This window comes from Sinocyclocheilus grahami, unplaced genomic scaffold, assembly GCF_001515645.1.
Source record: "Sinocyclocheilus grahami isolate Dianchi unplaced genomic scaffold, SAMN03320097.WGS_v1.1 scaffold99.1, whole genome shotgun sequence".
Taxonomy (NCBI): domain Eukaryota; kingdom Metazoa; phylum Chordata; class Actinopteri; order Cypriniformes; family Cyprinidae; genus Sinocyclocheilus; species Sinocyclocheilus grahami.
The window spans coordinates 1406782-1434481 of NW_015505278.1; the positions used below are offsets into that span (position 1 = coordinate 1406782).

Consider the following 27700-nt stretch of genomic DNA (forward strand, 5'->3'; position numbering starts at 1 on the left):
AATGTGTAACTGTAGACTGCCAAAGTGCCATTGAAAGGAAATAATAGGAAATGTTGAAATAAACAACTTGACACATATTTATCATTCTTTTTTTATTGTTAATATTTAAAAAAACGTTGTCTGTCAAATCAAAGTAAGTGTGGTGTGACCAATATGCAGGCAGCCATTTTATTGAAAATGTGTAACTGTAGACTGCCAAAGTGCCATTGAAAGGAAATAATAGGAAATGTTGAAATAAACAACTTGACACATTTTTTCATTCTTTTTTTATTGTTAATATTTAAAAAAACGTTGTCTGTCAAATCAAAGTAAGTGTGGTGTGACCAATATGCAGGCAGCCATTTTATTTACATATATTTTGATATTTGTTCTGGTTAGAGTAATGTTCAAGCAATTATGATATTAATGACTTAAAAATGTATTATATTTGTAAACAAATATTTTAAAAATGTGATTTTCTAAGTCAATATTTAGCCTTTAAAAAACAAAGTTTTTTAGACTAATTTAGTCTTTAAAAACGTTATTTATTTTGTGTGTGGTGTAGCCTACTTGATGGTCATCCAACTGGCCATTTTTTAAAGTCATTAAAATATAAATGTAGTAGTTGTATAAAGAAGTATTAAGAACTTGATTTTTTAAATATTTTTTTGTATTTGTCATTGACTTAGTTACACCTAAGAATATGTCAATGCATGAAACCTTGAAGAAAATTTCTGTAAAACAAGCCATATCAATAGCACTCGATCTTTCTCGATGGTACAGCAGTTGGGGATGCTCTCTCGATTGCCAAAACGCCCATAACGTTTAGCATCACATTTAGTAGTCTTTAGGTAGCTCAGCGGCACGTCGTCCTTCGACTGATATCACAGAACTCGTAGTTAGCGACGGACTGAACAAAAATCAGCGGATACAGCGACGGGTGAACGCGCGGAATAATGAACGAATGAAGCAAGAACAATGGCCAACCTGACATTTCCAAAACACAGCAGCTAACACAGGCTGAGGCAGCCAGTGAGGGAGGGACAGAGGGAGGAGAAGGGAAAGGGGCTGAGGTAGAAGACAGCTGTCTGATAAAGATACGGATTAAATAAAAACAAATAGTCACTTAAACGGTGAATAGAGTCAACGGTATAGCCATATAACATATAGCGACGTCTAGAAGAGGGTCGCGCAAATGTAGGAAGAGTAAATAAATAAATAAATAAATAAATAAGAGCGCGTGAGCGTCATCCGCAGTGTGTAGCATCTACATCTACTTGCACCACCTGAATACAACGACCGACACTGACTGCTGGGAAATAAAGAAACGGGTGGAAAACACGAGCAGTCAGCGGAGAGGAAGGGCGACGGGGGAAATCAACGAGACTGTCAACGTCCTTGTGATACAGAAGTAACTGAACAGCGGTTTCTTGTAGTATTTGAGGCAAGGAGGTAGAAGGGGGTATCAGTGCTGCAGCGGCTGCCGTGATGCTCAACACATGTAGGCACGTTTGAAGCAGTTCATCCCCGCCCTGTGTGGATCTGACCGAACCGAACCGACTGTACGGTAACGGATTTTAGTAGGGGGCGCCGGAAGGCTCTGAAAAGGACTTAAGGCGCAGAACTGGTGACTGGTAATATGACGATAACCTTTAATTAATAAGTGATGCATTTGTACCTGTGTGGAGGAGATAAATAACAGGATTTTAATTGCTCGTTTGTTTTTCTAACGTGGATTGATTGGCCCATGATCACTGTATAGAATGCTTATTACGCCCGAGTTTTAATACGGTACCGATTTATGCCTCTAGCCTATAAATATTTAAATAAAGACCACATTTAGGCCTATTACTTTCTGATGACGACAGTACGGCAGAGATGTCTTTATTGTAGAAATGTATGTTCACATCAATATCTCTCCATGAAGATATAGACAGTTACATCCACCCTTGTGCTTATTTCCGAGTCTAATCTCGTTTTTTTAATGTAACACGGGCGAGAGACGCGTCAAATTGAACACCCATAGGTTTTACTCCACCATCCCTCTGTCTACATTTTTGACCAGGTTAGATAACTTCTGTCTTTAGTCGATCCCTGCTTGTTGATTTTACTTTTTAAATCCAAGAAAAAAAATTGTCTAAATAGCAAGGCTTAGGAGCCTGCTCTCGCCGTTGGCTTCCTTCCTCGAACAACCTTCTGCCGAGCACCACCTTTGCAGGGATGGAGACCCCTACGAAGCTACCTCCGTCGAGCCCATCATCGCCGACCACGGGCTTCTCTGTACCGAGCGCGGAGAAGGTAGACGGCTTCCCCCGCCGCTCGATGCGCCGTGCCCGGCAGCGACGGTCCCACAGCTCCTCACAGTTCCGCTATCAGAGCTCCCAGGTGGAGCTCACGCCGCTGCCCTTACTTAAAGGTAGGTTACTTTAACTGGGACGTGAGGTGGTTTGTTTTAAATGGCATGTTAGTTAGGAAATATGGAGAATAAAAATGTATCCCCTGATACTGAAATAGGCTATTACAGCCATTTTGGTAGTTGTGAACTCAGTGTTTTCTTGAGCAGCCTTGAGATGTCATGGTACCTCCATAAGGACTCCAAATGTAACTAAATCTTCTGAGGAGCACAGCTAGACTCAGTAGAATTCGCTTTAATGATACCGTCATTCAAGGATATATAATCTAAAAGATCCAATGTTCTGACTGAATTTATATTGGTTACATTACATGGAAAGCGGGTTTTGTAACATTAAATTCAACTCAACTCAGATACCTTGTGTTGTGTAGCAGAAACCTAAATTAATTGAGTAACCCCAATAAGATTAGATGTATCAAAGTAACTCAAATGAACCCTTTGCAGTATTAGCTAACATAGCAATATAATTAATAATAATAATTAATAATTAATAATAATAATTTATGCATATATCAGATGCTTTTTCCCAAAGCGACTTACAGTGCATTCAGGCTATAATTTTTTTACCAGTATGATATATATATATATGATATATCAATATCATAAGCAACTTTTCTTGCTTATAATGTAGGATGTTGGCAAGTGCAGGAAAGAAGAGATTGCTCATTGCAGTGGGATTTGCATAACTGTTCATTAAGGGAAGCAACACAAACCATAGAATCTGGCTCAAAAACATACAAAATAACATTTCTAGTCAACAACCTAGTCCTATGCAAAGTTTGCTGGGAATCAGAAATTCCTAATCCAGTTTAGTTAATGGCAACACAATTATTCATGTAGTCCAAATGCAGTGAGTAAACTTCTGTTTTACAAACGTGTTTTTCATGGCATGAAATTAAGTAGCAATTGTGTTGCATTACCTCATTTTAAATAACTTAATTGAACTAGCAGCAAAAATTATTTTTTGAATGCAGTCTTCTCTCCAGTGGCATCTGTAGGCTTGTCGTAGTCTGTGCCAAGTAGCCTACTTTGTTAGTTTTGGAAGCTTTGTGGTTAAAAGCATCCTCAGTCAGGACACAGTAATAGCTTCACTTCCATGAGCTCATTTTAGCCATCAACCTGAAGTGATGGAGAAGCTATAAGCCACACACTGGGAAGTGGCTGGGAAGTTACTGTATTGAGTGTGGGGGCAGTTTGAATTTAAAGAAGTATATGAGCGATAAAATTTTGTGACGAGAACCTTATAGAAAGCTCAGGTAAAACAGCTATAAATAGAGAAAGAGAGAGATAGAGAGTCTTAGAGTCTTAAATAAAACATTTGAGTTGCATAGCACCTATTTTTCAGAGTAGCTGATCTGTGATTTTTTTTCACAAAGAATACACACAGTTGCAGTGTTATCCCCACCTGTATGGCACTCGGCATCATAGGTTTTCCAAATTCATACACGATTTCATGATTCACACTTTAGCATGATTCACTTATTCTAATACGGGTATCATCTGAGCGACATTTCCAGTGAAGTTGTATTTAGTGGTACCAGTTTTCATGAGACACTCCAGCTGAGGGTGTGCTGCCAGTTGGTGTGTCACAGGGGGTCCAGACTGAGCCCCTGTCCTGTTTAACCATCCAAGTGACCTGCTTTTAGTCATTCACATGTCACTGAGATACATCTCCAGTGTTAATCAACATCTTATTTTGTCTTACTAAGTACACTGTATTCAATTTCAACCCTATGACTGGCTATATATTAATTTAGCTCTATTTCATAACCCATAATTGTATAAAAAATGCACAGTTCTGTTGTATGTGGTATTTTGTTTGATTATACTTCATGAAACATCAGTTTAATTTAAAATAATATAATCAAACCACTGACAACTGCTAGCCATGTAAAAATAGGCTGTTAACTGTCAATGAAACTTCAGGAAGGTTTTAATCATTCTCAATTTTGGGATCTTTCTTAATTCTATTACTGAACTCAAGCAAAATAGGTAACGATTATTATCCCCTATAAAAATAGGTAATGATTATTATCCCTTATAACAAAAAATAAAGTGATGCCTTTTCTTTAATGATCACAACATCAAAATAACACCTATTAGAATGGCAATTAGTAGTACATGGATTGGCCAAACTGTCAATGTGCTAAAAAGTTATGCTTTTTTTGTTTGCATCTTGTACCTGCTACATATTTAAGCTTCATTAATGGTACAGCATATATAATGCCTTTTAAACACAAGATTAACTTGAGCAGAGCATGACAAACACCACCTGACACAGAACGTGTGAGTGTTTGTTTGGTCTCTGAATTTACCTGTGAGTCCCTATCTGTGTATGTGTGCAGTAGAGAGAAAGAGAGGAAAACAGCTGAGATGCTTTATCAGTCCAAAACATGACCTGAATCTTTAATTGGTCGAACGGCCAAAAACATGGCCAACGCTGCCAGGTTTGCTAGTCTGGGTTATTAGTTACCGAAAAAAAAGACTGTCGATGTATTAATGGTCTGAGCAATTGGTGGTGCTTATCCTCATTTGTAGACCTTCGAATTCTGCTCTTCATGTTAATTTGTGTTATTTTTTCCTCTCAAGCCTCAGGAGTGACTTCACTACTAGTCCTCGTGAGTTTGTGAGCATGTGTCTCTGTAAATAGCTGCCACTGCTTGAGGGAGAGTGTCTTCACATAGACAATGGGCAGCTCAGAGCTCTCAGTCTGCAGATTCAAAACTCCCAAATCCATAAGTGAAACAGAAATGAGTGTTTTGGGCTAGGACAGCGTTTCAAATCTATTAGCATTCACCTTGGAGTATGATGATTACTGTACTTGTGTACAGGGTTCAGGGTAACAAATATGTCTGTGTTTAAGAAAGTGATTTTTCGGGGGGGGGGGTCCAGCTGGTCAGGACTGGTGTTGGGTTACAGTACACAGAAGGCCTGCTCCCACTCTGGCCTCCTCCGATCAATAAAAATGGCAAGAGAGGAAGAGGAAGAGAATAAAAGAGGGAGTGAGTGATTATAGAGACAGGGAAGAGAAAAAGAGCATTAGAGAAAGAGAGAGAGACAGTGAAGTGGATAAGCACGTGAGGCTGTAAGTGGAAGAACACTGTACTGAGGGAGAGCTGTTGTTGAGATCAAGATTTGTTGAGCCAGACTGGTCCTTGTCCATAGAAAGTGAAGAAAAACACACACACACACACATATATATATATATATATATTCAAAAGTTTTGGCCCTGTAAAATTGTTTTATGCTCACCAAGACTGCATTTATCTGTATAATGATTTTGTAAAAATAAAATAAATTATGAGCAATATTTAATATATTTGAAAATGTAATTTAGTGTAATGGCAAAGTTTAATTTTCAGCAGCCTTTACTCCACTCTTCAGTGTCATATGATCCTTCAGAACTTATTCTAATATGCTGATTTGGTGCTTAAGGAACATCTCTTATTATTATCAATGAAAACAGCTGTGCTGCTTTATGTTTTTGTGGAAACAGTGATACGTTTTTGTTTCTTTAATGAATAGGAAGTTCAAAAGAACAGCATTTATATGAAATATTTTTTGTAGTATTGTAAAAGTTTTTACTGTCTGTTTTGGTCAGATTTCAATTACTTTAAAATATATATATATTTCTGACCCCAAATTTTTTGGATGGCAGTAATTCTATTCATATTCATATATTTTTATTTATACATTCAGTCATATTTGATGATAATATTTGATCTTATTCCATTACTTAATAATAAACCATTTTCTTTCAATAAATATACTTGTGATTTAAAATATTAAGTCATGCTTTAACCTTACAGCTTAATTAATAGCTTTAATTTGAAAGATATTATAATATAGCATTGTACGTATTTATTCGTTTTATATTATAGCTTCCCGTACTGGCGTTGCAGTTCAGTTTCACTGGAATTCCTAATTTGCCTACATCATTCCACATCATCAAAAAAAGCTCATGTGAAATGTGGCAATTCAAGGTTCCTGTTTTGTTGTGCAGTATTTTTGCTCTGCTCTGTTATGGGTTTTGGTGGTTAAAAAATACAGGATCTCAACAGCCACCCAAACACAGCAATACCTCTTTAACCAGAAAGAGTTTCCTCATTAAAATCACACTTCCACAGAAAGAGACCCACAGAGCGAGTGAGAGTGAGAGAAGGATGGAGAGGAGGGGTAAAAGGAGATCATGAGGAGAGGAACAGGGTAGAGGGATGACATCATCTCTCTTGCTCTCTCTGCACTGTTTTCTTGCCCTAGCATGCATCTCTCTCTCTCTCTCTCTCTCGCTCTCTCTCTCTCTCTCTATGCCCCACTGTTGCTTATTGGCCACTCTATATTTAGCAGCTTTGCATGTACAACATTACAGCATGTTTATTAGAGACGACTGATCTAACTGGAGTGATATTTAACTTCAGATGTAAAATTGCTATTTCTTCACATAAGTCATTATAGTTTTCACATTCTTTCCATGATTTAAGTTCATTTCATATATTTCATTCATACTCTAATCTTTGCTCTTACCCTCATGCGCTGTGTGTTTCCAGTTTCTTGTGTCTCCGCCTTCTTTCCCTCTCACACTTTTCCCTGGACAATTTCGTTTTTTTCTGTTCTGACTGCTGTGGCTGTGTCATGCACTCTTGCAACCTATCCTTCACTCTGACAACAAACAAACACAAACCGCTACATAACCACCTCTTTTCATCACATCCCTCTCTTTATTTGCACGTTCTGTTTATTATTTATTCTATCTGTCTCCTTTGGCCTAGCTTGCTGCACGCCGACCCACTTGGTTTGAGTCTAGCTGTTGCAGACTGTTAAGACTAATACACTTTTAATGGAGAGTTATTGTACAAAGTGCCATGCTGAGGCTAAAAAAAAGAGAGAGCAATTCACAAGTCGTTGTACAGGAACAGTAGGGCATGTAAGTTGTGTTGAGTTTTTGGATGAATGGAGTGGATTGTCATGGTTGTTGTGGCTCGAGGTACAATGTCCACAGAGGGGTGAGACAGCAAGGGGTTAAAGATAGCACCCGCTAATCCTGTTAACACCAGACGCCTCCACTCATTTCTCATTAGCATCCCGTCCATCCACTTCAAGAAATCTGCATTAATATACTCTATAGATCCAAGTGTCTGTGTAACTCCAGCAATCTTTAACCTAATTGTGCCGTGTGAGTGCATAAACTTCTAAAAAATAACGGTTCTTTATTGACATTGATGGTTCCATGAAGAACCTTTAAAATCCATGGACCCTTTCCATTGCACAAAAGGTTCTTTTAAGTTCACTGAGAGGTTCTTTGAGGAATCAAAAATGGTTCTCCTATTGCATCGCTATGAAAACCCTCTTTTGGAACCGAAGAGTGTCGCATTACAAAAAGTGCTGAAAAAAAGCACTGAAAAGAACGACAATGTGTAAAAGGATAGTTTATCGAGAAATGACAATTCTGTTATTATTTATTTATTATCTCCCAAACCTGTATAAATGTGGAGCATAAAAGAAGGTATTTAGAATTTTTTCCATAAAATCTAAGTCACTGGTCACCAAAACTGTTTGGTTGCCAACTTTCTGCAAAATAGATTATTTTGTGTTCTGCAAAAGAAAGAAAATCACACAGGCTTGGAATGACATGAGAGTCATGAGAGTAAATGATGAGAGAATTTTAATTTTTGGGTGAACTTTTACTTTAATTTAAAGGTTCTATGGATGTTAAAGGTTCTTCATGTAACCATAGATGCCAATATAGAACCTTTATATGTGTACAATGCCAGGTTTATTAGCAAGCTAGACTAGGAAAGACGGTAAATAGTAAATGTGCAGTGTAATTGTGTATATTGTATAAGTATATTTGTGTCCTAGATTAATTACATCTTCTCTCCTTCCTGTCTCACAGATGCTCCCGTGGCAGAACTTCATGACTTGTTCTGTAAGAAGCTGCAGCAGTGTTGTGTGCTTTTTGACTTTCTGGACTGTGTGGCCGACCTGAAGGGGAAAGAGATCAAACGTGCTGCGCTGAACGAGCTTGTGGAGAGCGTGGCCACCAGTCGCGGAGTCCTCATCGAACCCCTGTACCCAGAGGCAATTAAGATGGTGAGATGAATCGCGAAAGAGAGAAAAAGTGATGGAGTAGGATGGTATTTGATAAAAGAGCAGAGTTGGCATGGGGAGGATAAATCGTTGAGGGATACACAGGATCTCCAATGCTCTAAAGTGCACTTAAAGACTCAGAAGCATTTACGTTTCCTTGTGATTAGCTACATTAGCTCTGTACAATATGTAGCTGAAATACAAAAATATCTTAATTGGACGGTAAATAGTAAATGTGCAGTGTAATTGTGTATATTGTATAAGTATATTTGTGTCCTAGATTAATTACATCTTCTCTCCTTCCTGTCTCACAGATGCTCCCGTGGCAGAACTTCATGACTTGTTCTGTAAGAAGCTGCAGCAGTGTTGTGTGCTTTTTGACTTTCTGGACTGTGTGGCCGACCTGAAGGGGAAAGAGATCAAACGTGCTGCGCTGAACGAGCTTGTGGAGAGCGTGGCCACCAGTCGCGGAGTCCTCATCGAACCCCTGTACCCAGAGGCAATTAAGATGGTGAGATGAATCGCGAAAGAGAGAAAAAGTGATGGAGTAGGATGGTATTTGATAAAAGAGCAGAGTTGGCATGGGGAGGATAAAATCGTTGAGGGATACACAGGATCTCCAATGCTCTAAAGTGCACTTAAAGACTCAGAAGCATTTACGTTTCCTTGTGATTAGCTACATTAGCTCTGTACAATATGTAGCTGAAATACAAAAATATCTTAATTGGAAAGCAATTGATTTTTGTTAACCGGTCCTTTTATGTTTTGATATGAAAGACAAAGGGGAGAATTCACTAAGAATGAATTTGCGCCCTCTGATAATACAGTTTATTTGCATATGCTGTGCTGTTGTTTTTAGCCCCTCCTTCACTAGAGGAATTATGCAAATCAGGTAACAATGAATTACTGTTGCTCTGATCAGTAGAAATGTACACAAACATCTTTTAAAATGAAATTCCATTTACCTGAAATTCCATTCAACTGAAATGCACAACTGTGCAAAGCAAATAGCAATGAGCTCCTGTGAAATCTATAATGAGCCTAAGTCGCCAAAATTGTTTGGTTTCCAACAGAATTTTAATTTCTTGGTCAACTATCCCTTTAATTTAAATGCTGACAGCATTGCACAATTTTGTTTAACTGGACTTCAATTGGTTTGTGAGTAAATTTTTTTTTTATGTGAAATAGCTGTCAAGTGAATTTGCATTTGAATATGGTCATAGATTCGTACAATGTTTTATATTCTGATGTCACCAATCTGATGTCATGTGGTATTACCATTTTACCATTTTGAAGCAAGGAAGCTCATAAAGGCGTACAATTAAAAATGACTTTAGAACAGGGGTTCTCAACTCTGGCCCTTGAGGATCACTTTCCTTTTCCTTTTTTCAAAAACGAAATTTGGAGTCTTTCATTATCATTTGTTGTCTTATTTCAATGCTTTAGTAAAACACAACCTTTCAACCCCTCTTCTTCCTGTAGATCTCAGTGAACATTTTTCGAACTCTCCCACCCAGTGAGAACCCTGAGTTTGATCCGGAAGAAGACGAACCTGCTCTGGAAGCCTCCTGGCCTCACTTACAGGTACATGTGCATTCTCAAGTTCTTATATACACAAACACACTAACACATATACTGACACCATGGGGTGAGAAATCATTATGAGTTTTTTATAGCTTGTGTCCCAGCTCTGATCCCATTTCCTCTCTCTTTCTCTCCTATCCTTTTAAAAAAAAAATCTAGTTGGTGTATGAATTCTTTTTACGCTTTCTTGAGAGTCCAGATTTCCAGCCTTCTCTTGCCAAGCGCTACGTGGACCAGAAGTTTGTTCTACAGGTACAGAGCTTGTATAGATGTAGAGATATAGGTATATAGGCCTTGTGTGATTTTTAACAATTATAAATTGTAAACATAAGAAGGCTGCAATGTAATTTAAAAAATAATAATATATTTGTTATTCTGCATTTTTCTTTGCACTAATATATAATGAAATCAATACATAATGAATTCATGTGAATGAATATGGGCAAGTGGACTCAAGGCGATCATAAGTGATCTTAGCCCATTTTAAAGTCCAGTCTTTTTTGTAGATTTGGCACACCCTGTTGAATATTTTCAGTGTGATTTTATGTTTCTTTTTTTTTTCTTTTTCTTTTAGCCTTGATATCTTCGAGCAGCAATATGAGATTTTAAATATGTATTGTATCATAGTCAAATTGCAGTATTTCTCAGATACCGAACAGGCAGTCTAACCTCCATGTTAGACTGTTAGTATTTCTGATTCTACTCACACCAATTATACATATTCATGAGTAGTGTTTTTAATAAAGTGCAAAAGGGCTGACTATGTGTGTGTGTGTGTGTGTGTGTAGCTGCTGGAGTTATTTGACAGCGAGGACCCCAGAGAGAGAGAATATCTGAAGACTATCCTGCACCGTGTCTATGGCAAACTTCTGGGCTTGAGGGCCTACATCCGCAAACAGATCAACAACATCTTCCTCAGGTCAGTCATACAGACAAAACGCATGAGCAGTATTGATATTACACAGCCAGTGACTGCTTTTTGTTAGTCTTTATGTCTGCCATTATATCTATTTTTAAAATCTGCAGGTTCATCTATGAAACTGAGCGTTTCAATGGAGTTGCTGAACTTCTGGAAATTTTGGGAAGGTAGATACACTTTCAAACTGTCAAAGTAGAAAGCACACTAAGTGTGTGTTAAAAATCAGATCAGATGATGCTAATAAAGCAACCCAATGTAAATTAGAAGATTATAAGGTAGATTCCTGTGGTTTACTCATTGTTTCCAGAGTTAGGAGGTACATATGTCTATGGCAAACTTCTGGGCTTGAGGGCCTACATCCGCAAACAGATCAACAACATCTTCCTCAGGTCAGTCATACAGACAAAACGCATGAGCAGTATTGATATTACAAAGCCAGTGACTGCTTTTTGTTAGTCTTTATGTCTGCCATTATATCTATTTTTAAAATCTGCAGGTTCATCTATGAAACTGAGCGTTTCAATGGAGTTGCTGAACTTCTGGAAATTTTGGGAAGGTAGATATACTTTCAAACTGTCAAAGTAGAAAGCACACTAAGTGTGTGTTAAAAATCAGATCAGATGATGCTAATAAAGCAACCCAATGTAAATTAGAAGATTATAAGGTAGATTCCTGTGGTTTACTCATTGTTTCCAGAGTTAGGAGGTACATATAGCATCTTATGATATTTGTACTATAATCTTAAATGAGTAAATTATAGTGTTAAGTAACTTAATGTAGCAGCAAATTACTGGAGAGATGCTTTATGGCGTGTGAGCTGGTGATTCAGACACTTAGCAGAGACCTCCGACATCAGCGCTCGCTGCGTGTTCTGCAGTCATGTTTCCCGTCCTCAGCGTGTCCAGCCATATAATTCACAGCCATGTTCTCAGTGGAACCAGTGCTGCTTTGCATATTGGGTTCAATGCACACAAAATGGTGTCTGATTCTCGATGTGTTTAATAGCATAAACAAAGCAAACCTTTGACTGAGAGAAACAGGGGAAGAGAGAGACAACCAGGGGGAGGCATGAGTCAGAGTGTTGGGGATGGAGGTCTAAATTCAGGTTGATGCCAGTAGTATTTATAGTGCCTCCCACCCACACATATCTCTGATCACTACTGAAGAGAGAATGAGGAAGAGAGAGAGAGAGAGCTGTAGAATTAGAGCGAGAAACGATGGGTCCCATGCAGAAAAATATGCATTTTACTATATTTTTTAAATATATGGTCAAAAACATAATCAGAAAAGGATATTGATAATATATATTATATGAAAAATGTGAAAATATGTATTTTTTAAATCTACAGATTTTTTTGGCATTTTTAAAAAATATAATTAAGATAATAGAAATATTCTAATCTAGAAATATATTATAGTACAGAATCATTTTATAAATATTTAACATGCCATATTTGATCAAATACAGAAAAATATGTTTAAATAGTTTTATCATTGTCAATTTTAAAAACGCCACAAATTTAAACAAAATAGATTTTCAATTTAGATAATATTTCATTGAACAATTCTGTTTACAGTGCATTTGAAACTGAATTTTGCCAGATAAAATATGTATATTTTGCTATATGCAGTCAGATAAGCAAAGTAAACAAACAGAAAGAGAAAGAATGCAATAGAAGGAGAGACAGGCAAGAATTGCGGAGAGAATGTATGTGTAAAATGAGAGAGAAAGATAAAGAGCGAAGAAGATAGAGGGTGGATGGTAGAATAAAAAAGAAACAGAGACAGACAGTATGGATGGAATGGAGTTAAATAGCAACTAAGCAATGGGAGGAACAGCCTGAGTAGAAGAACAAAGATACAACTAAGGAAATGAGAGGAAGAGAGGAGGAGACAGTCAGAAAGAGAGGAAGGATGAGGGGGGTTTAGCGGGGGATTAGCTGATGAACAATAATGTGGCGAATGAGTGTACAGAGCATGATCAGGACGTCTGATACTAATCCTGTTTATTCTCCTTTTTCTCTTTTCCGCCTACTACCCTCTCTTCTCTTCTCCTCTCCTCTCCTCTCCACTCCTCTCCTTTTTTCCAGTATCATAAATGGCTTTGCTCTGCCTCTCAAATCAGAGCACAAGCAGTTCCTGGTGAGGGTCCTGATCCCCCTGCACACTGCCAAGTCTCTCTCCATTTTTCATGCACAGGTTAGATTCAGACGCCCAGACACACTCACACTGGGATGCACATAGAGATCTGATGCTGTTAATTAATGGACTGTAATGGGCTATCATACCACAAGGGGGAGCTAAATACTAACGCTAAATCCAGTGGCCCCAAAAAGTGTACACTTATAGAGTTCACACAACTATCATTTACTCACGGTCATGTTGTTCTAAACTCTGCTTAACGTTATGTTGTTCTGTGATTAGCCATGTTAAATTGTAATCTCGAGCAGAAATGACTTCATACAAGTCATTGCAAGATACAATTTTAAAAAATCCAGCATTATTATTATTTTATTTTTTGCTGATTCTACTTGGTTTGATAATTCTATGCAATAACATTAATGTATTTTTAGTGACCAGAAACTATTTTGGGACCCCTGTATTGAAGTCTGAATTTATTTGCCTTTGTGTGTATAAATGTGTGTGTATGGCTGACTGTTTACACATATACACTTTTCAAAAGATTGTGGTCAGTAAGATTAAGTATTTATTTATTTAAAGTGCTTTTGTAATATTAGTACTGCCTGTTTGTATATGTCTATAAGTGTGTGTGCATTCTGAAAGTGCGTGTCCTACATTCCTACACTCGCCCTTTCCCTTGTCAATATCACCCCATCCATAATTCAGTGGCCACACTCCGGGCTGTTTATACTTCCTACTTGTCACAAGGGCCTGTAGAGCTCTCCCAGGGAATGTCTTCGGGTGGCCAAACTTATTTTATGTAGCTTCCACAGAAACAGAAGCACAGTACAGCCAAATCCTTAATCACACTTCCCTCAAGGCTTCTTCAGAACATCACACGTTTCTGGAGAGCTCTTAGTGAGATGAAAGGCTAAATACCGAACTCTATTTTTATAAACTGTTTTGTCACCAGCATTAAAAGTGCATTTCAGTGATTCTTTTGACCTCCGTATAACCCATGGCTGTTGTGATTTGGTTACTATTTTATTTGTTTGCACAGGAACTAATGGTGAGTGGTTGAGTTAAGTCTGGGGGATTTATACTGGATGATTAGAGCTTAGTCCCCATTGAGCCTCAAACTACTGAATGACACCAGGGGATATATTTTCACTCAGGTGTCTCTTGGGTATGGGATTTTTATCTTATGCTAAAAGATACCAAAGCCTTGCAAAGTGTTGAGATTTAATCTTAGTTTTACTTTGGCCTGTAATTTACCGTTTATGGTTGGTTCTCAGGTAGACAAAACATATGAAGACACACACATATATGGAAACCTGTTTCTGCCTGCTATTTAAAAAAAATAAGATAATTGTGAGATTAAATTTAAAATGAAAATAAACAATTACTTTCAGAACTGTGAGATATAAAGTCAAAACTGTGAGATACAGTTACAAATGTGAGCTATGAAGTTGGAATTGTGAGATTTTGTCACAATTTTAAAGAAATAAAGCTGCAATTGTGAGATAAAGGTGCAATTATGATTGACAAGGTTGCAGATGTAAAATATAAAGTTATTATTGTGAGATATGAAGTGCCATTTGTGAAATGTAGGAGAAATAATGCAAAATAAATTAACATGTATTCTTTTTTTTCTTCATTTCTTTTACTTTGCGGCCATAATAGGCTTCCATTACCTTCTACGTAAATTCAGACACATGCACATAAACATAACCTCACAAGATAAACATCTGAACCTTTTTGTAAAGCACTACATAGACTGAGAACTAAGAGGATAATTATGATGTTCTCATTGGTAAAGAATAAGAGAGAAAAAAAGGGAGTTAACAGTGCTATTACCCCCTGGGGAAAGACAGAGGTTTTATGTGACATCAGCCCTTCCAAAGTAGACACACACACACACACACCATCACCACCCTAACCACTCACCCAGGCAACGGTGCAGAAGGGCTTCCGTGGTAACAAAAAGCACACACTCACTCGTGGCCATATCAAATGTGCACACACACACACACACACGTGTAACCTCCCTTTGGTGCGCAGACTAGGATGTCGTCATTTAGTTATGTAGAGTCTCAGTGGTTCTTCTTGAAACACTAGGTTGCTTTCTTAGAACTATGAGTCTATCATTTATTATGCTCAAATCACTTTGAACCCATTGAGTTGGTTCATTAACATATTGTATCGAAGACCAGTTCTTTAGTTACTTTAAACACAATACATTCATTCAGTTTATATACCTGACATGAAGTGTGTCTGGCCTAGGGTAGGAGTTTTGATGCCAAGGACAAATATGATGATCCTCATAAAAGGGATCCACTTCCTAAAATATAAACTCAGCTATATCTAAATGATGTTTATGTTTTCATGTACTAAAACATATTTTTATGTGTACTAAATTTGAAATGTTCATATATGTACTAAATCCTACTAAATCATTATTGTTTACTTAAAAATATATTATTATTGGGTCTAAAATTGAAGTTAGTCAATATTAATTTCTTGTTTATTGAGGTGCTGTATAAAAGTAATATCACACTTGCTGTTTTTCTTTCTTTCTGAAAATCATCAGGGTTGTGATTACTCTTGCTCATGTGATATTGCTTAAATTATATTTATATTCAGTTGCTATATTTATATTTAATGTTTGTTGAATTTCCAATTATTTTCTTTTTAGCAGTTAGTTAATATGGACTTTATTCAATTTCTAGAGCTTGCACCTAACTCAGGCTTTCTCACATACACCCACATAATGTACTGAAAGTGCAAGCTTCGCCACTGAGAAGGTGTCTGGTGTGATGCTCACAAGGAACAGGACATGTGCTTTCACCATTGTGCCCTTGTGCAAGGCAAATCACCTAAAGTTCTTCCAGGAGGACTGTCCCTATTAAAAGTTGATCAAATTAAGCAACATTTAGGAAAAAAGTACTGCAATGCCATTTTCATGTGCGCCATGTAACTACTCGCAATATCTAACCAGCTTATACTGCAGGTTTACTATTGCTGTTGTGCACAGTATCTGCGCAGTACATATGCTACACATCGTGTTTCGCATAAAGTTACACCTACATTATTGGCACCCACATATGTATTTTTCAGTACAGACATGCATCACACCAGTGCATTGACTGCTGCAGAAACTCTGGTGATGATAAAGCCATGTGGTGGCATTTGGGATCTTGAGTAGAAGAATGGTTTATTTGTGAAGTTAGCTCAGTGCTTCAGATCAAACCATGAACATCAGATAAGGGCTGTAATCTTTTTCTCACAGTGAAAGAGTGTGCTTTCACTATAATCAATGAACAGTCTCCTTAAAGCATGGTCTGCACTGATCAACAACTCCACAAACACACACACACACACACACACACACACACTCATACCCTTTAATCAGAAGCACTTGCAGCTAAAATCAATAAGCCTTTGAAGTGACATCTATAGTGTGTAAAAAACCTGTAAGTGACTTTATTAAAATCTTTTTTGTGCTCTTTTCATGTAGCTGGCTTACTGTGTGGTGCAATTCATGGAGAAGGATGCCACAGTTACAGAACATGTAAGCCTAACTTAATTATGTCATGCAACTTCATATACATACCAGAATTGCTACTAATACCATTATATCTGTGCTGTCACACCAAAAAAGATAATTGTCTTATTCATTTGTCTGTTTTCTGTCCTTCATTAGATCATCAGGGGGCTGCTGAGATACTGGCCCAAAACATGCACTCAGAAAGAGGTGAGAAAAGCATTGCATACATAAAGTTTTACCTCTCAGACAAGGGTTCCCAAACTTTTTTGTCAGCCGAACCCCTTAGACAAAAAAGATTCACTTGAAGTGCCCCCTGAGATTTTAAGTAAATATTTCAAATATTTATAACACATTTGCATGTTCACAGGTCTCTGATGCTTATAAAAAAGTATAATAAATATTAGTTTCAGTGTTTTAACTAATTACACTTATACTGTAAAATATAAAATGAATATTTGATAATTATAATAATGAATAATTTTGAAATACGCAGTGCATCAGACCAGTTATGCAGCCTTTGAATTGATAATCACACTAAGCTATATCACAATTATTGCAGCCCCATTTATTTATTATAATTTTACATTCTATATAATTATAGAACACCTGTTTGGGAAGCCCTGTCTCAGATAATGGCTGTTTTCTTCCAAGTTGCACGTTTAAAAATCAAAAACAAAAAAACATAAATGTGTGAATAGAAACCAGGTTAGTGATAGTTACTAGTGACAGACTAATACTGTATATGTAACAGACCAATGTTTGATTGGTTTAGATTATTTAATTTATGTTGAGAAATTTTAAGCAGATGCTGAAGGTTGTGTTGTTTGTTAATGCCGTTAATAGCTGCTGATGAATTATGACATTTGTGACCCTGGACCACAAAACCTTAAGTCGCTGGGGTATATTTGTAGCAATAGCCAAAAAAACATTGTATGGGAACAAAATTCAAGATTTTTCTTTTATGCCAAATACCATTAGGACATTAATTAAAGATCATGTTCCATAAAGATATTTTGTAAATTTCCTACTGTAAATATATCAAAACTTCATTTTTGATTAGTAATATTCATTGCTATGAACATCATTTGGATAACTTTAAAGGCGATTTTCTCAATATTTCGATTTTTGTTTTGCACCCTCAGATTTCAGATTTTCAGGTTGTATCTCGGCCAAATATTGTCTGATCCTAACAAACCATCCATCAATGGAAAGCTTATTTATTCAGCTTTCAGATGATGCATATATCTCAATTTCGAAAAATTGACCCTTATGACTGGTTTTGTGGTCCACGGTCACATTTGTTAATTCACATTTTGCTGAAAGAGTTTTGAAATCCACTCACAGATCTGATTGAAAATGGACTTCACTCCAAGTGTGCTTGCCTGGAAATATTTGGTAATGGGTTTATACAGTATATAATTCTGTCATGTGATCCTAGGTGATGTTCCTGGGGGAGATCGAGGAGATTCTGGATGTGATTGAACCGTCTCAGTTTATCCGTGTGCAGGAGCCTCTATTCAAACAGATTGCTGCATGTATCTCCAGCCCTCATTTCCAGGTCAGCTTCCTCTTTCACACTCGAGCATCCTCCCACACTGTGTCGTTCACCAGTGCTGCTCGTTAGACGTCTTCCTGTTGTACTTGTGAACACATGGAGGTGATGTATGCACCTGTTTGTGTACAGGTCCCTCATTCTGTCTCTTTATTCTGTCTCAGGTTGCAGAGCGGGCTCTGTATTTCTGGAATAATGAGTACATTCTGAGTCTAATAGAGGAGAACTGCCAGGTCATCCTGCCTCTGGTCTTTGGCACGCTGTACAGAGTTTCCAAAGAGCACTGGAACCAGTCAGTGTCATTCTAAGATGTGTCTAGAAACTTCAATAACGTTAATGCTATTGACATCGATTAAGACATTTCTCTGTTGTCTTTTTAGGACGATCATCTCTCTTATTTACAATGTGCTGAAGACGTTCATGGAGATGAACAGCAAGCTCTTTGATGATCTTACTGCCTCCTACAAAGTGGAGAAACAGAAGTGAGTACATGACAGTGCTGAAGTCAACATGAACAGTATTACAACTCATTTAGCTTGTAAAAGTGTAGGACAAGACTTCATAGGTTGCTTCCTAAAAAGTGGTCATTACATACCAGAATAAAGCCAAGTTGTTGGATGAAAGGAGTTCAAATATAATTGAAATTAAAATTTATAAAAAAACAACAACAACAACAAAATAAAATGGATAGGTGACATCAAACGAGAATTAAAGTCACTTTGAAGTATGTCCAGCTATATATATATATATATATATATATATATATATATATGCTAATACATATATAATACATATAAAATATAGTAGGCCTATAATATAATTTAATATGTAAATATTACATGAATAACTAAAAGCATTAATTTAAGTTATATATGTCATTACATAACTTAAACCTGATAAGTTAACATCATAAAATGACTAGAACTAAAACTGAAATAAAAATAAATTAAAGATAAATAGAAAAAACTAATAAAAAAATGACAAAAATGCACAAATAAAATTACTTAACGAAATAAAATTAATATAAAATTTAAAATAAATTATAAAAATAAAATATAATAAAATATACAAATTTGAGCTAAAATAGTAATAATTACTATAATGTTCTATAAGTTACACTAAAGTCACTGGTGTCTGTTTATGGTTAAAAAAACAATATAGGTAAAGGTAAAAATGCCACTGAAAACCAATTCCATGGTGCAAATATTGTTTTTAAATAAGTAAATAAATAATATAATAATAATAATGTCTGAAACTGGAGCAAGTTATAAAATTAAATTATTATTTTTTTATTCTATATTTATTTAACATTTTTATTTTATATTTTTATTTTTGTAATAAAACAGACCAATTAGGCTGGACATGTGCATTTAGAAGTTAAATGGGAACAAAGCACATATTTTGATCCTTTTTGTCTTCCTCTCATCTTCACCTAAAACCTTTTATGCTCTATTTTACACTCCTCCCCTTACCTCTTTCCTCCCTACAGAGAGCTGAAGAAGGAGAGGGAGCGAGTCGAGCTGTGGAGAAATTTGGAGGATCTGCAGGAGAGGCGGCTGCAGAGTTTGACCGAGGCCAGCAGAAACCAGAAGAACCTGCACCTGAGAGAGAACACAACCAAGAGCCAGTCAGAGACCAGTGCTGCCAACACCACCTAGAAACCACACACACACACACACACACACACACAGTGGGGAAAAAAAGTATTTAGTCAGCCACCAATTGTGCAAGTTCTCCCACTTAAAAAGATGAGAGAGGGCTGTAATTTTCATCATCACACACACACACACACACACACACACACACACAAATATCTCAGCACTGTAAAACACAGTAATTACCTGACTTGGGAACCAATCAATGCCTCAATCTCGGTCTGAAAACACACACGCACATCATGCAGACACTACCGTCACAAGCACATGAACGACAGCCTGTCCATATGTAGATATCTGAAAAACACTGAAGCACACATCACACACAACGAGTGAGATATAAAAGAGAAAAAAATGAGTACCTCTCACATGCGTCCTAGTATTTCATATGCTTCATACACGCTTTTCACACACCTGCCTCTCTGCGTCTTTTCTTTCTATTCCTACATGAACCGGGATCATCAACATTACCATGCGAAACATACCTGCGTGGGGTGACACACATGCGCACACTCGCAATCAAACACATCCTTCATTACTGTCATTCCAGAACTGCCTCTGTTTCTCTCGGGCCCGATCTGAGCCCCCCGTCAATCGACCAACAGACTCTGCATACTGTCAAACGCTGAAGAGGAATGAATTATGATGATCCTAAAGATGAAAATTCTACAGATTCTAATGTTCCTACTTCTACAGCTTATTCTATGAGTACTACTTCTATGCTAATATAACTGATGTTTTATATATATATATATATATATATATAAATATGATATCTATGTCTGATTATAGTGTTGGTGGGGGTATTCTAGTGTAGCACCTCATAAACATGACTGAAGTATGCTGCTAGGTAAAACAGTCTGTTCTTATGTTTGTTTGTTTTTTACATTCAAAATATTTTAATTTAGCAATATTCTCATCTGTTTTGAATAATGTGTCCGGTGATTTTTTATTTTATTTTATTATTATTTATTAATTTTTCAAATCAAATTGCTTGCAAACATTCTCTTTGTATTTCAGTACAATTTCAAGAGAGGACAGTCTCTTATTTTTGTCTTGATTTTTGTGTTTTTTTATTGCTTATATTTATTGATGTAGACTAGAGGATTGCTAATGGGAAGGACCTGCGTGTGTAGGCATATTGAGAAAGCTTAAGAAGAATGATGCGCGAGTGTGTGTGGATGTTGTAGAGAAGTTTATTACAGTTTAGAAGAAAACAGGGATTAGATCAGAATGTACCATTTACTTTGAGTGTGCGTCAACGCTCAAATGAACTGCCACTGTTGATTATTGATTTACAGTAGTCTGTCTGAGAAAAGGGTGAGAAAAGCAAGCACTCTTGTTCTTGTTCAAAAGAAAGCACCTGGATTGACTCCTTTTGTTTGGCCTCTGAGAAAACTGGTATCTGCAGAAACATCACATTTCATAGGAACAAAAATGGAAAAGAAAAATGGAATAGATTAGACACGGCAATAAATATGGACTGAAATTGTACGCATACGTAGCATCACTTAAACTAAAGTTGCACTGTCCTTTTGATCAATGTCTTGTGTTTAAACATAGCAATGTATTTTTGGGGGACAAGCGTCTTTGGGATCTGAATGTATAAAAGTGGGATGTAAACATGAAAACTTGTGTTGAATAACTCAGCATCATGAACACATTTGTCATTATTTTCACTCAAAACCTTTGACACATCTGGGGTTTATGTTCACTTAGTAGCCTACCATATGTGACCCTACACCACAAAACCCAAAAAAGGGTCAATTTTTATGAATAAATAAGCTTTCCATTGATGTTTGGTTTGTTAGGATAGGGCAATATTTGGCCGAGATGCAACAATTTGAAAATCTGGAATCTGAGGGTGCAAAAAAATTAAAATATTGAGAAAATCACCTTTAAAGTTGTCCAAATGAAGTCCTTAGCCATGCATATTACTAATGATAAATACATTTTTGAAATATTTACGGTAGGAAATTTACAAAATTTCTTCATGGAACATGATCTTTACTTAATATCCTAATGATTTTTGGTGTAAAAGTTGATCATTTTGACCCATACAATGTATTTTTGGCTATTGCTACAAATATGCCCGTGCTATTTATGATGGTTTTGTGGTCCAGGGTCACATATTTATACCTTTTCTTTTACTTCTGAAAGTTGTTGTTGATTCAAAGCTGACCATTTAGTTTTAGTCAGGCTGAAAACGTTGTTCACAATCACATCATTGACATGAAGCCGAAGTCATTCAGTTCATTCCTAAAACACGAGCAGATGTTAAAAACGTGTTTGGTTAAGTTTGCATATAGTGTGTTGTAATGTTCCGGTCTAGATTAATGCTAATTAGAGTGATATCAGATTGTCCTATTAAAACAGCAACAGCTTTTAAACAGCAAGGCATTCGGTGAAACGACATGGTTTGCTAATTTTCTTCCTAAAAGCTTCTGGCATCTACTTGTGGAGTCAAACAGGTGAGTTAATCTCCTCCAGTTTCTTGTTTTATTGCTGTTTTGTGTTTTCAGATTTCGCCTCAGTGTCATTTATCGCGGTAAACAGTCTTGTCAATGGAAGTGTAGATCTTGATTTCAAGTTAACATTTTATCATGGCTGGCGTAAAGAGTCACATGACCAAAGCTGTTGCAGTTTGCTCCTCTGATGCCCTTCAGAAAGAACGACCATATTTTATACATACAGGGTAATATTTAAAATGTCTATAAGAATAAGGCTGTTCTGTCTGACATTATAAAACTGTACATTTACAAATATTGTTACATTAAATGAAACCAACTAAAAAATGAAAGCATTCTTGGATTTTTCCCCTCTCCCTAATACCTGCCTGATAGTTACACAAAAGTTATCGTTAGCCCATATATAAGTTTGCGTATTCATTACCTGTATGTAGCCTAATGTGCGTTATGTAATGAAATTTGCGTGACAATTAAAATAAGTTGGAACATAATTTTCCGCTCGAAAAAATATGACAATTACGACCGTCTTGTTTATGATTTGTATATTTAACGAGAGCGGTGTGTAGAAATTGGGATCAAAACCCCTGGTAAACCGGACGCTGGCGACGTCTGCTGGTCACGTATGTAAATGCAATCAGAGGCCAATTGCAAGAACACCGGTACTCAATATTTGGTAGAATGTTTTCTTCTTTTATTTATATATATATATAAATATATGTACATATATATACATATATATATATATATGTGTGTGTGTACTGGTTTATATATCCTGGTAGGGACTTAAACCTGACTACAAACAGACTCATGGGGACTCGTGTCACGGTGGGGACCTAAATTGCGGTCCCCACAGGTACAAAAGCTTATAAATCATACAGAATTAAGTTTTTTTTGAAAATCTAAAAAGGCAGAAAGTTTCCTGTGAGCGGTAGGTTTAGGGGTAGGGTTGGTGTAGGGCAATAGAATATACGGTCTGTACGGTAGAAAAACCATTACGCCTATGGAGAGTCCCCACAAGAATAGCTGACTAGACGTGTGTGTGTGTGTGTGTGTGTGAGGGAAAATGGTAGCCAGAAAAAGGCAATTAATCCTTGATAATCATGTCCGTCAGAGATTCTCAATTAATTCATATATTAATTAAGATTAAGAAAAAAACTACTTTTTAACTGCAAACTCATCAGATTATGTTTTTTATGATAATTCATGAAATACATTATTGTTATTCATAATTTCTTTCAGAATGTACCCTGACCACTTCTTAGTGACCGCTGTGAATTTTCTGCTCCTGTTTCCTGGGTTTTACTCCACCATTGCTGTGACGACCTTACAGTGTTTTCGTGGCTGTGCGCTAAAGATTTTGCTTTTGTGGCAAAGAAGCCAGGATGCAGGAGCCTGCGAATAAACACTGAGGCATGCTGGGCCTGCTGCCACACCTGGGAGGTGACCAAAACCTGCTATATTAAACTTATTTATAGAACTGTTTAAAAAAAAATGAGAACACGTGGTGTATACGTTTGTGTATTTAGTTCTGTGTGACATATGTGTTCTTGCATGTTTCATATCACAGAGGCCAGTTCCGGAGCCGCCATATATCCAGAGGCACCACCGTGTCTGTACCTACAGCCGTACACGGCACCTGACAGCACGTTTACCAGGTTGTCGCCCTGGTGTCTCCCCAATCTATTATTACCCTCAGGCCTTACAGTGTGACTGTACCTACTGCTCCTCAAACCACACAGTGTGTGAAACCTTTTAAGGGCACATACACACAACTCATTCGTACACATTCTCTTCTTTGCTTATTATGTTAAAAAATGATGAAAATTGTTATGCATTACACTCTTAAAAATAAAGGTGCTTCAAAAGGTTCTTCAAGCGATGCCATAGAAGAACCATTTTTAGTTCCACAAAGAACCATTCAGTCATAGGTTCTTTAAAGAAGCATCTCTTTCTTACCTTTTTATAATCTGAAGAACCTTATTTCACCACAAAGAACCTTTTGTGAAACAGAAAGGTTCTTCAGATGTTAAAGGTTCTTTATGGTACCATTTAGACAAAAAGGTTCTTCTAGTGTAGATGTCATATACTTAAACATGATTTAACAATAAAACACACATAAAACATCATGTGCTCTTTTATTTGAAAAGATTAGACACATTTTATGCAAACATCACCTTATAAATATATAGTACGTAAGATACATTCTTTATGTCATTAGGTGGCACCGACATTAGAAAAGTGATTTATTTTCATTTGAATTATTAGAGTATCTGATGCTATTTGCCATTGTTTTTATATTGAATTGTTTTATGTAGTCTTTTACTTTCTGTCTTTACACCACATTCGAGAACATTTCACTCGTGCTGTTTCAAACTGTGTCATCTTACAACTTTAGATACAAGATAAAAAGAAAAGAAGATTATTTTATTTTATTATACCATTCAAAAGTTTGGGGGCGGTACGATTTTTTAAATGTTTTTGAAAGAAAATCTCTTCAGCTCACCAGGGCAGCATTAAGTAGAAACAGTAGTACTGTAAAATATTTCAATTGACCATTTTATTCTTTTTATTTTAAAATGTAATTTAAGTGACGACAAAGCTGAATGTTCAGCAGACTTCAGTGTCACATGATCCTTCAGAAATCATTCAGATATGCTGATTTAGTGCTCAAGAAATATGAAGTATTATCAATGTGGAAAACAGTTGTGCTGCCTAATATTTATGTGGGAATTGTGATACATTTAGTCCAGTTTTATTTGATAAATAGAAAGTTCAAAAGAATAGCATTTATTTGAAATATACTTTTTTTTTTTGTTGGTAAAAATGCAAAAGATTTGACTGTCACTTTTAATCAATTCAATGTATCCTTGCTCAATGCAAGTATTAATTTCTTAAAATCCTACTGAGCCCAAACTATTTACAAGTCAAATGAAAATGGTAAAATCAGAAAATTATTTTCATAAAAAAAAAAATGCATATTTGAATAATTACACACCAGTCTTCTTGTTCCAGCACAGCATGAGACGCGTTCTTTACGCGGGATCTCAGTAACGGGATTTGTGGCACATGTTGCACCGACAGGCACGCGCTGTCAAGATCTCCATATCATCATGATGACGGCCTCGAGGACAGTGCAGACGAACTTTGATCTGAGAAAAGACCGATGGAATAAATATGATCATTAATACACTTTCAGTTTTCTTAATACACATTTTTGACAATGTATTTGACAATGTATTTTGGAATGATTTACCTAATAGAATAAAACAGAATAGATTATTATTGCATGACTGAACTGGTGGAAATTGTGCAGAAATCCACAGAGGACCATAACCATTAAAGTCTTTAGACATAATGGTTCATAACTGGTTCTTCTGATGTAAAACTGGTCTTAGTAATATAATAATGGCTTGACCATGGTGACAGTGCTGTACCTTGGCATCCTTGCTAATGGTGCAGCAGCGGGAAGCAGACGTTATGTTGCGGGTGAAGTTGGAGGCCAGCAGCACAGAGTAGCGCGAGGGGAAAGCGCTGGACTCACAGTAGCCCACGCAAGCGTACACCAGCTGAGTTCCTCGACAGGTCCCTCGCTTGTCTGTCCGTATGGTCACGTTGAATGCTGTGTGCAGACAGAGGAGTAAATTAGTACTTTTCTCATAAGAATGAGTTTTTGATTGCTTCATAATAATGTGGTCACTCATTTCCACTCACGGTAAAGGTGGCAGCCAGGAGTCAGGGCTGGAAAACTCCAGCCAATCGGCATTAGCACCACCAACAGAACCATAGGCAGCATCAGCACTGCCAGATCAGATGTCACGCAGCGGAGCATAGTGATGCTAACCTGCAAGAGTTACAGCAGTTTAAGCCAGTTCAATCAGAATTCTCTCAAGAAATGCCACTATATGTAGAATATATCACCAGTACAGAAATGTTGCTTTCGTACACATCTTTTAATCTTTTAGTGCTGCGTGACTATTATAATTATTTCTAACCCTTTACATAAACATTTAAGTCATTTGGCCCTCTACAAGAATAATTTCCCTAACTGTGAGAACTGACCAGATTTTCCTGACTATTGTCTTGGGAGTTCATTATTGGGAGTTGTCAAAATAAACTGAAAGTTAATCTGCCACTTTCCTCATCACAATGTGTGTGAAGGTTTCCATGCCGTAAACGGGGTTGTATTTGTTTATGATTAGTAACTATATTTTATTATCACCGGATGTGTCTGGTTCATCGTGTATGCGTTAGCCTATATGTGAAACAATTCAGAACAATTATGAATGTGTTTTTTGTCCAGTATAATATATAATCAGAATATACATGTACGCTTTCTTTCTTTCTTTCGTTTTCTATTTTGAAAAGATTTTTTGAAGATGCAATCACGTACACTATCAATTCTTGCAAAATATTAAAGTTGATTAACAAAAGCAACGTTCAGGCATATATGCATGTATATATATGTATATAAATAATTAAACTTGGAGAATTCTATTTTGATAGATTATACTTTCTTTTCTTTCTTTGCCTTTATTATAAACACACACACACACACACACACACACACACACACACACACACACACACACACACACACATACATACATAGTAAACTTACTTGAGCAACATATATCTACATTTTAAATATCTATCCAACAATCTTGAGTAAGTACATGAATGAAAGTACACACAGATCAAATTAGAATTTATTGTTTAGAGCAATAATGTGAAGCTTGCCTTAGCTGCTGTTGAATGGATGGATGGATGGATAGATAAATTAAATGAATGACTTCCCCTCAGGGGAAAGTCTCGGAAAACACTTTTGTCAACAGCATAAATAATAGGTAATAGAGAAATCAGCATTACAGTCTTACATAAATCTTAATCTCACACCAAGACATCCACATTACATTATTTAATAATCAGACTTAAAGGGAAACAAGCAAAGTTTACCTGTAGATGTGGATCCTGCTTCAAAGCCAAAGTGTGTTCAGATAAGATCTTGACCTCAGACAGGTGTGCAGGTGTGAAGGTCTCTCTGACAGAGCACATATATGTAGTGCAGGTAGAACTGAGCTCAGCTTCCAGCATAGTCACACCCACTTACCAATGTGTCCTCGTGCATGTGGATGTGGAGAACGGGACCCTCCCCACTTTTAATGCACTTGCTGTTGTTCCCTTTCCCATCCCATTTCTTTTTATGTTGCCAAACTTTATAACCTTTTGAATGTGATTTCATCTCTCATTCACGATAGGGCCAAATCATCTCAAAATAAACTGCTTTTGGTCTGAAAATCCAATGCACATATCAGTACAATTCATATGTGAATATGCACACAGCACGGCAAACAATATAAAAAAACAAGTGTAAATGT

The 27700-nt window shown here is 36.7% G+C and overlaps 2 protein-coding genes and 1 long non-coding RNA gene across 3 annotated transcripts; 2 read left to right on the forward strand and 1 right to left on the reverse strand.

Moving 5' to 3' along the window:
- The first annotated feature begins 760 nt into the window (after positions 1–760).
- On the forward strand, positions 761–19886 carry LOC107588189 (serine/threonine-protein phosphatase 2A 56 kDa regulatory subunit beta isoform-like). The gene is made up of 13 exons (XM_016276214.1): positions 761–2395; positions 8286–8482; positions 9962–10063; positions 10223–10315; positions 10852–10982; positions 11090–11149; positions 13073–13181; positions 16621–16674; positions 16807–16857; positions 18089–18208; positions 18367–18494; positions 18583–18684; positions 19692–19886. The coding sequence occupies exons 1-13, from the start codon at positions 2200–2202 to the stop codon at positions 19858–19860; spliced, it is 1512 nt and encodes a 503-aa protein (XP_016131700.1). The 5' UTR covers positions 761–2199; the 3' UTR covers positions 19861–19886.
- A 2103-nt stretch (positions 19887–21989) lies between these two features.
- Positions 21990–24136, forward strand: LOC107588223 (uncharacterized). The gene is made up of 3 exons (XR_001609557.1): positions 21990–22328; positions 23656–23765; positions 23893–24136. It is a non-coding gene; the product is annotated as an uncharacterized lncRNA (long non-coding RNA).
- Positions 24137–25369: 1233 nt separating this feature from the next.
- Positions 25370–27333, reverse strand: LOC107588222 (glycoprotein hormone alpha-2-like). The gene is made up of 4 exons (XM_016276252.1): positions 27279–27333; positions 26037–26166; positions 25760–25944; positions 25370–25474 (listed from the first exon to the last, which is right to left on the reverse strand). Exons 2-4 carry the CDS (start codon positions 26152–26154, stop codon positions 25370–25372), a joined length of 408 nt encoding a protein of 135 aa, XP_016131738.1. The 5' UTR covers positions 26155–26166; positions 27279–27333.
- Between the last annotated feature and the right edge of the window lie 367 nt (positions 27334–27700).

Excerpts from the sequence above, each read along its gene's own strand:
- LOC107588222 (XM_016276252.1), bottom strand. The coding sequence starts at position 26,154 with ATGCTCCGCTGCGTGACATCTGATCTGGCAGTGCTGATGCTGCCTATG. Across the intron at positions 25,945-26,036 it reads TCCTGGCTGCCACCTTTACC|CATTCAACGTGACCATACGG; the intron begins GTGAGTGGAAAT and ends GTCTGCACACAG. Across the intron at positions 25,475-25,759 it reads CCATTAGCAAGGATGCCAAG|ATCAAAGTTCGTCTGCACTG; the intron begins GTACAGCACTGT and ends GTCTTTTCTCAG.
- LOC107588189 (XM_016276214.1), top strand. The coding sequence starts at position 2,200 with ATGGAGACCCCTACGAAGCTACCTCCGTCGAGCCCATCATCGCCGACC. Across the intron at positions 10,064-10,222 it reads CCTCCTGGCCTCACTTACAG|TTGGTGTATGAATTCTTTTT; the intron begins GTACATGTGCAT and ends AAAAAAATCTAG. Across the intron at positions 18,495-18,582 it reads TCCAAAGAGCACTGGAACCA|GACGATCATCTCTCTTATTT; the intron begins GTCAGTGTCATT and ends TTGTCTTTTTAG.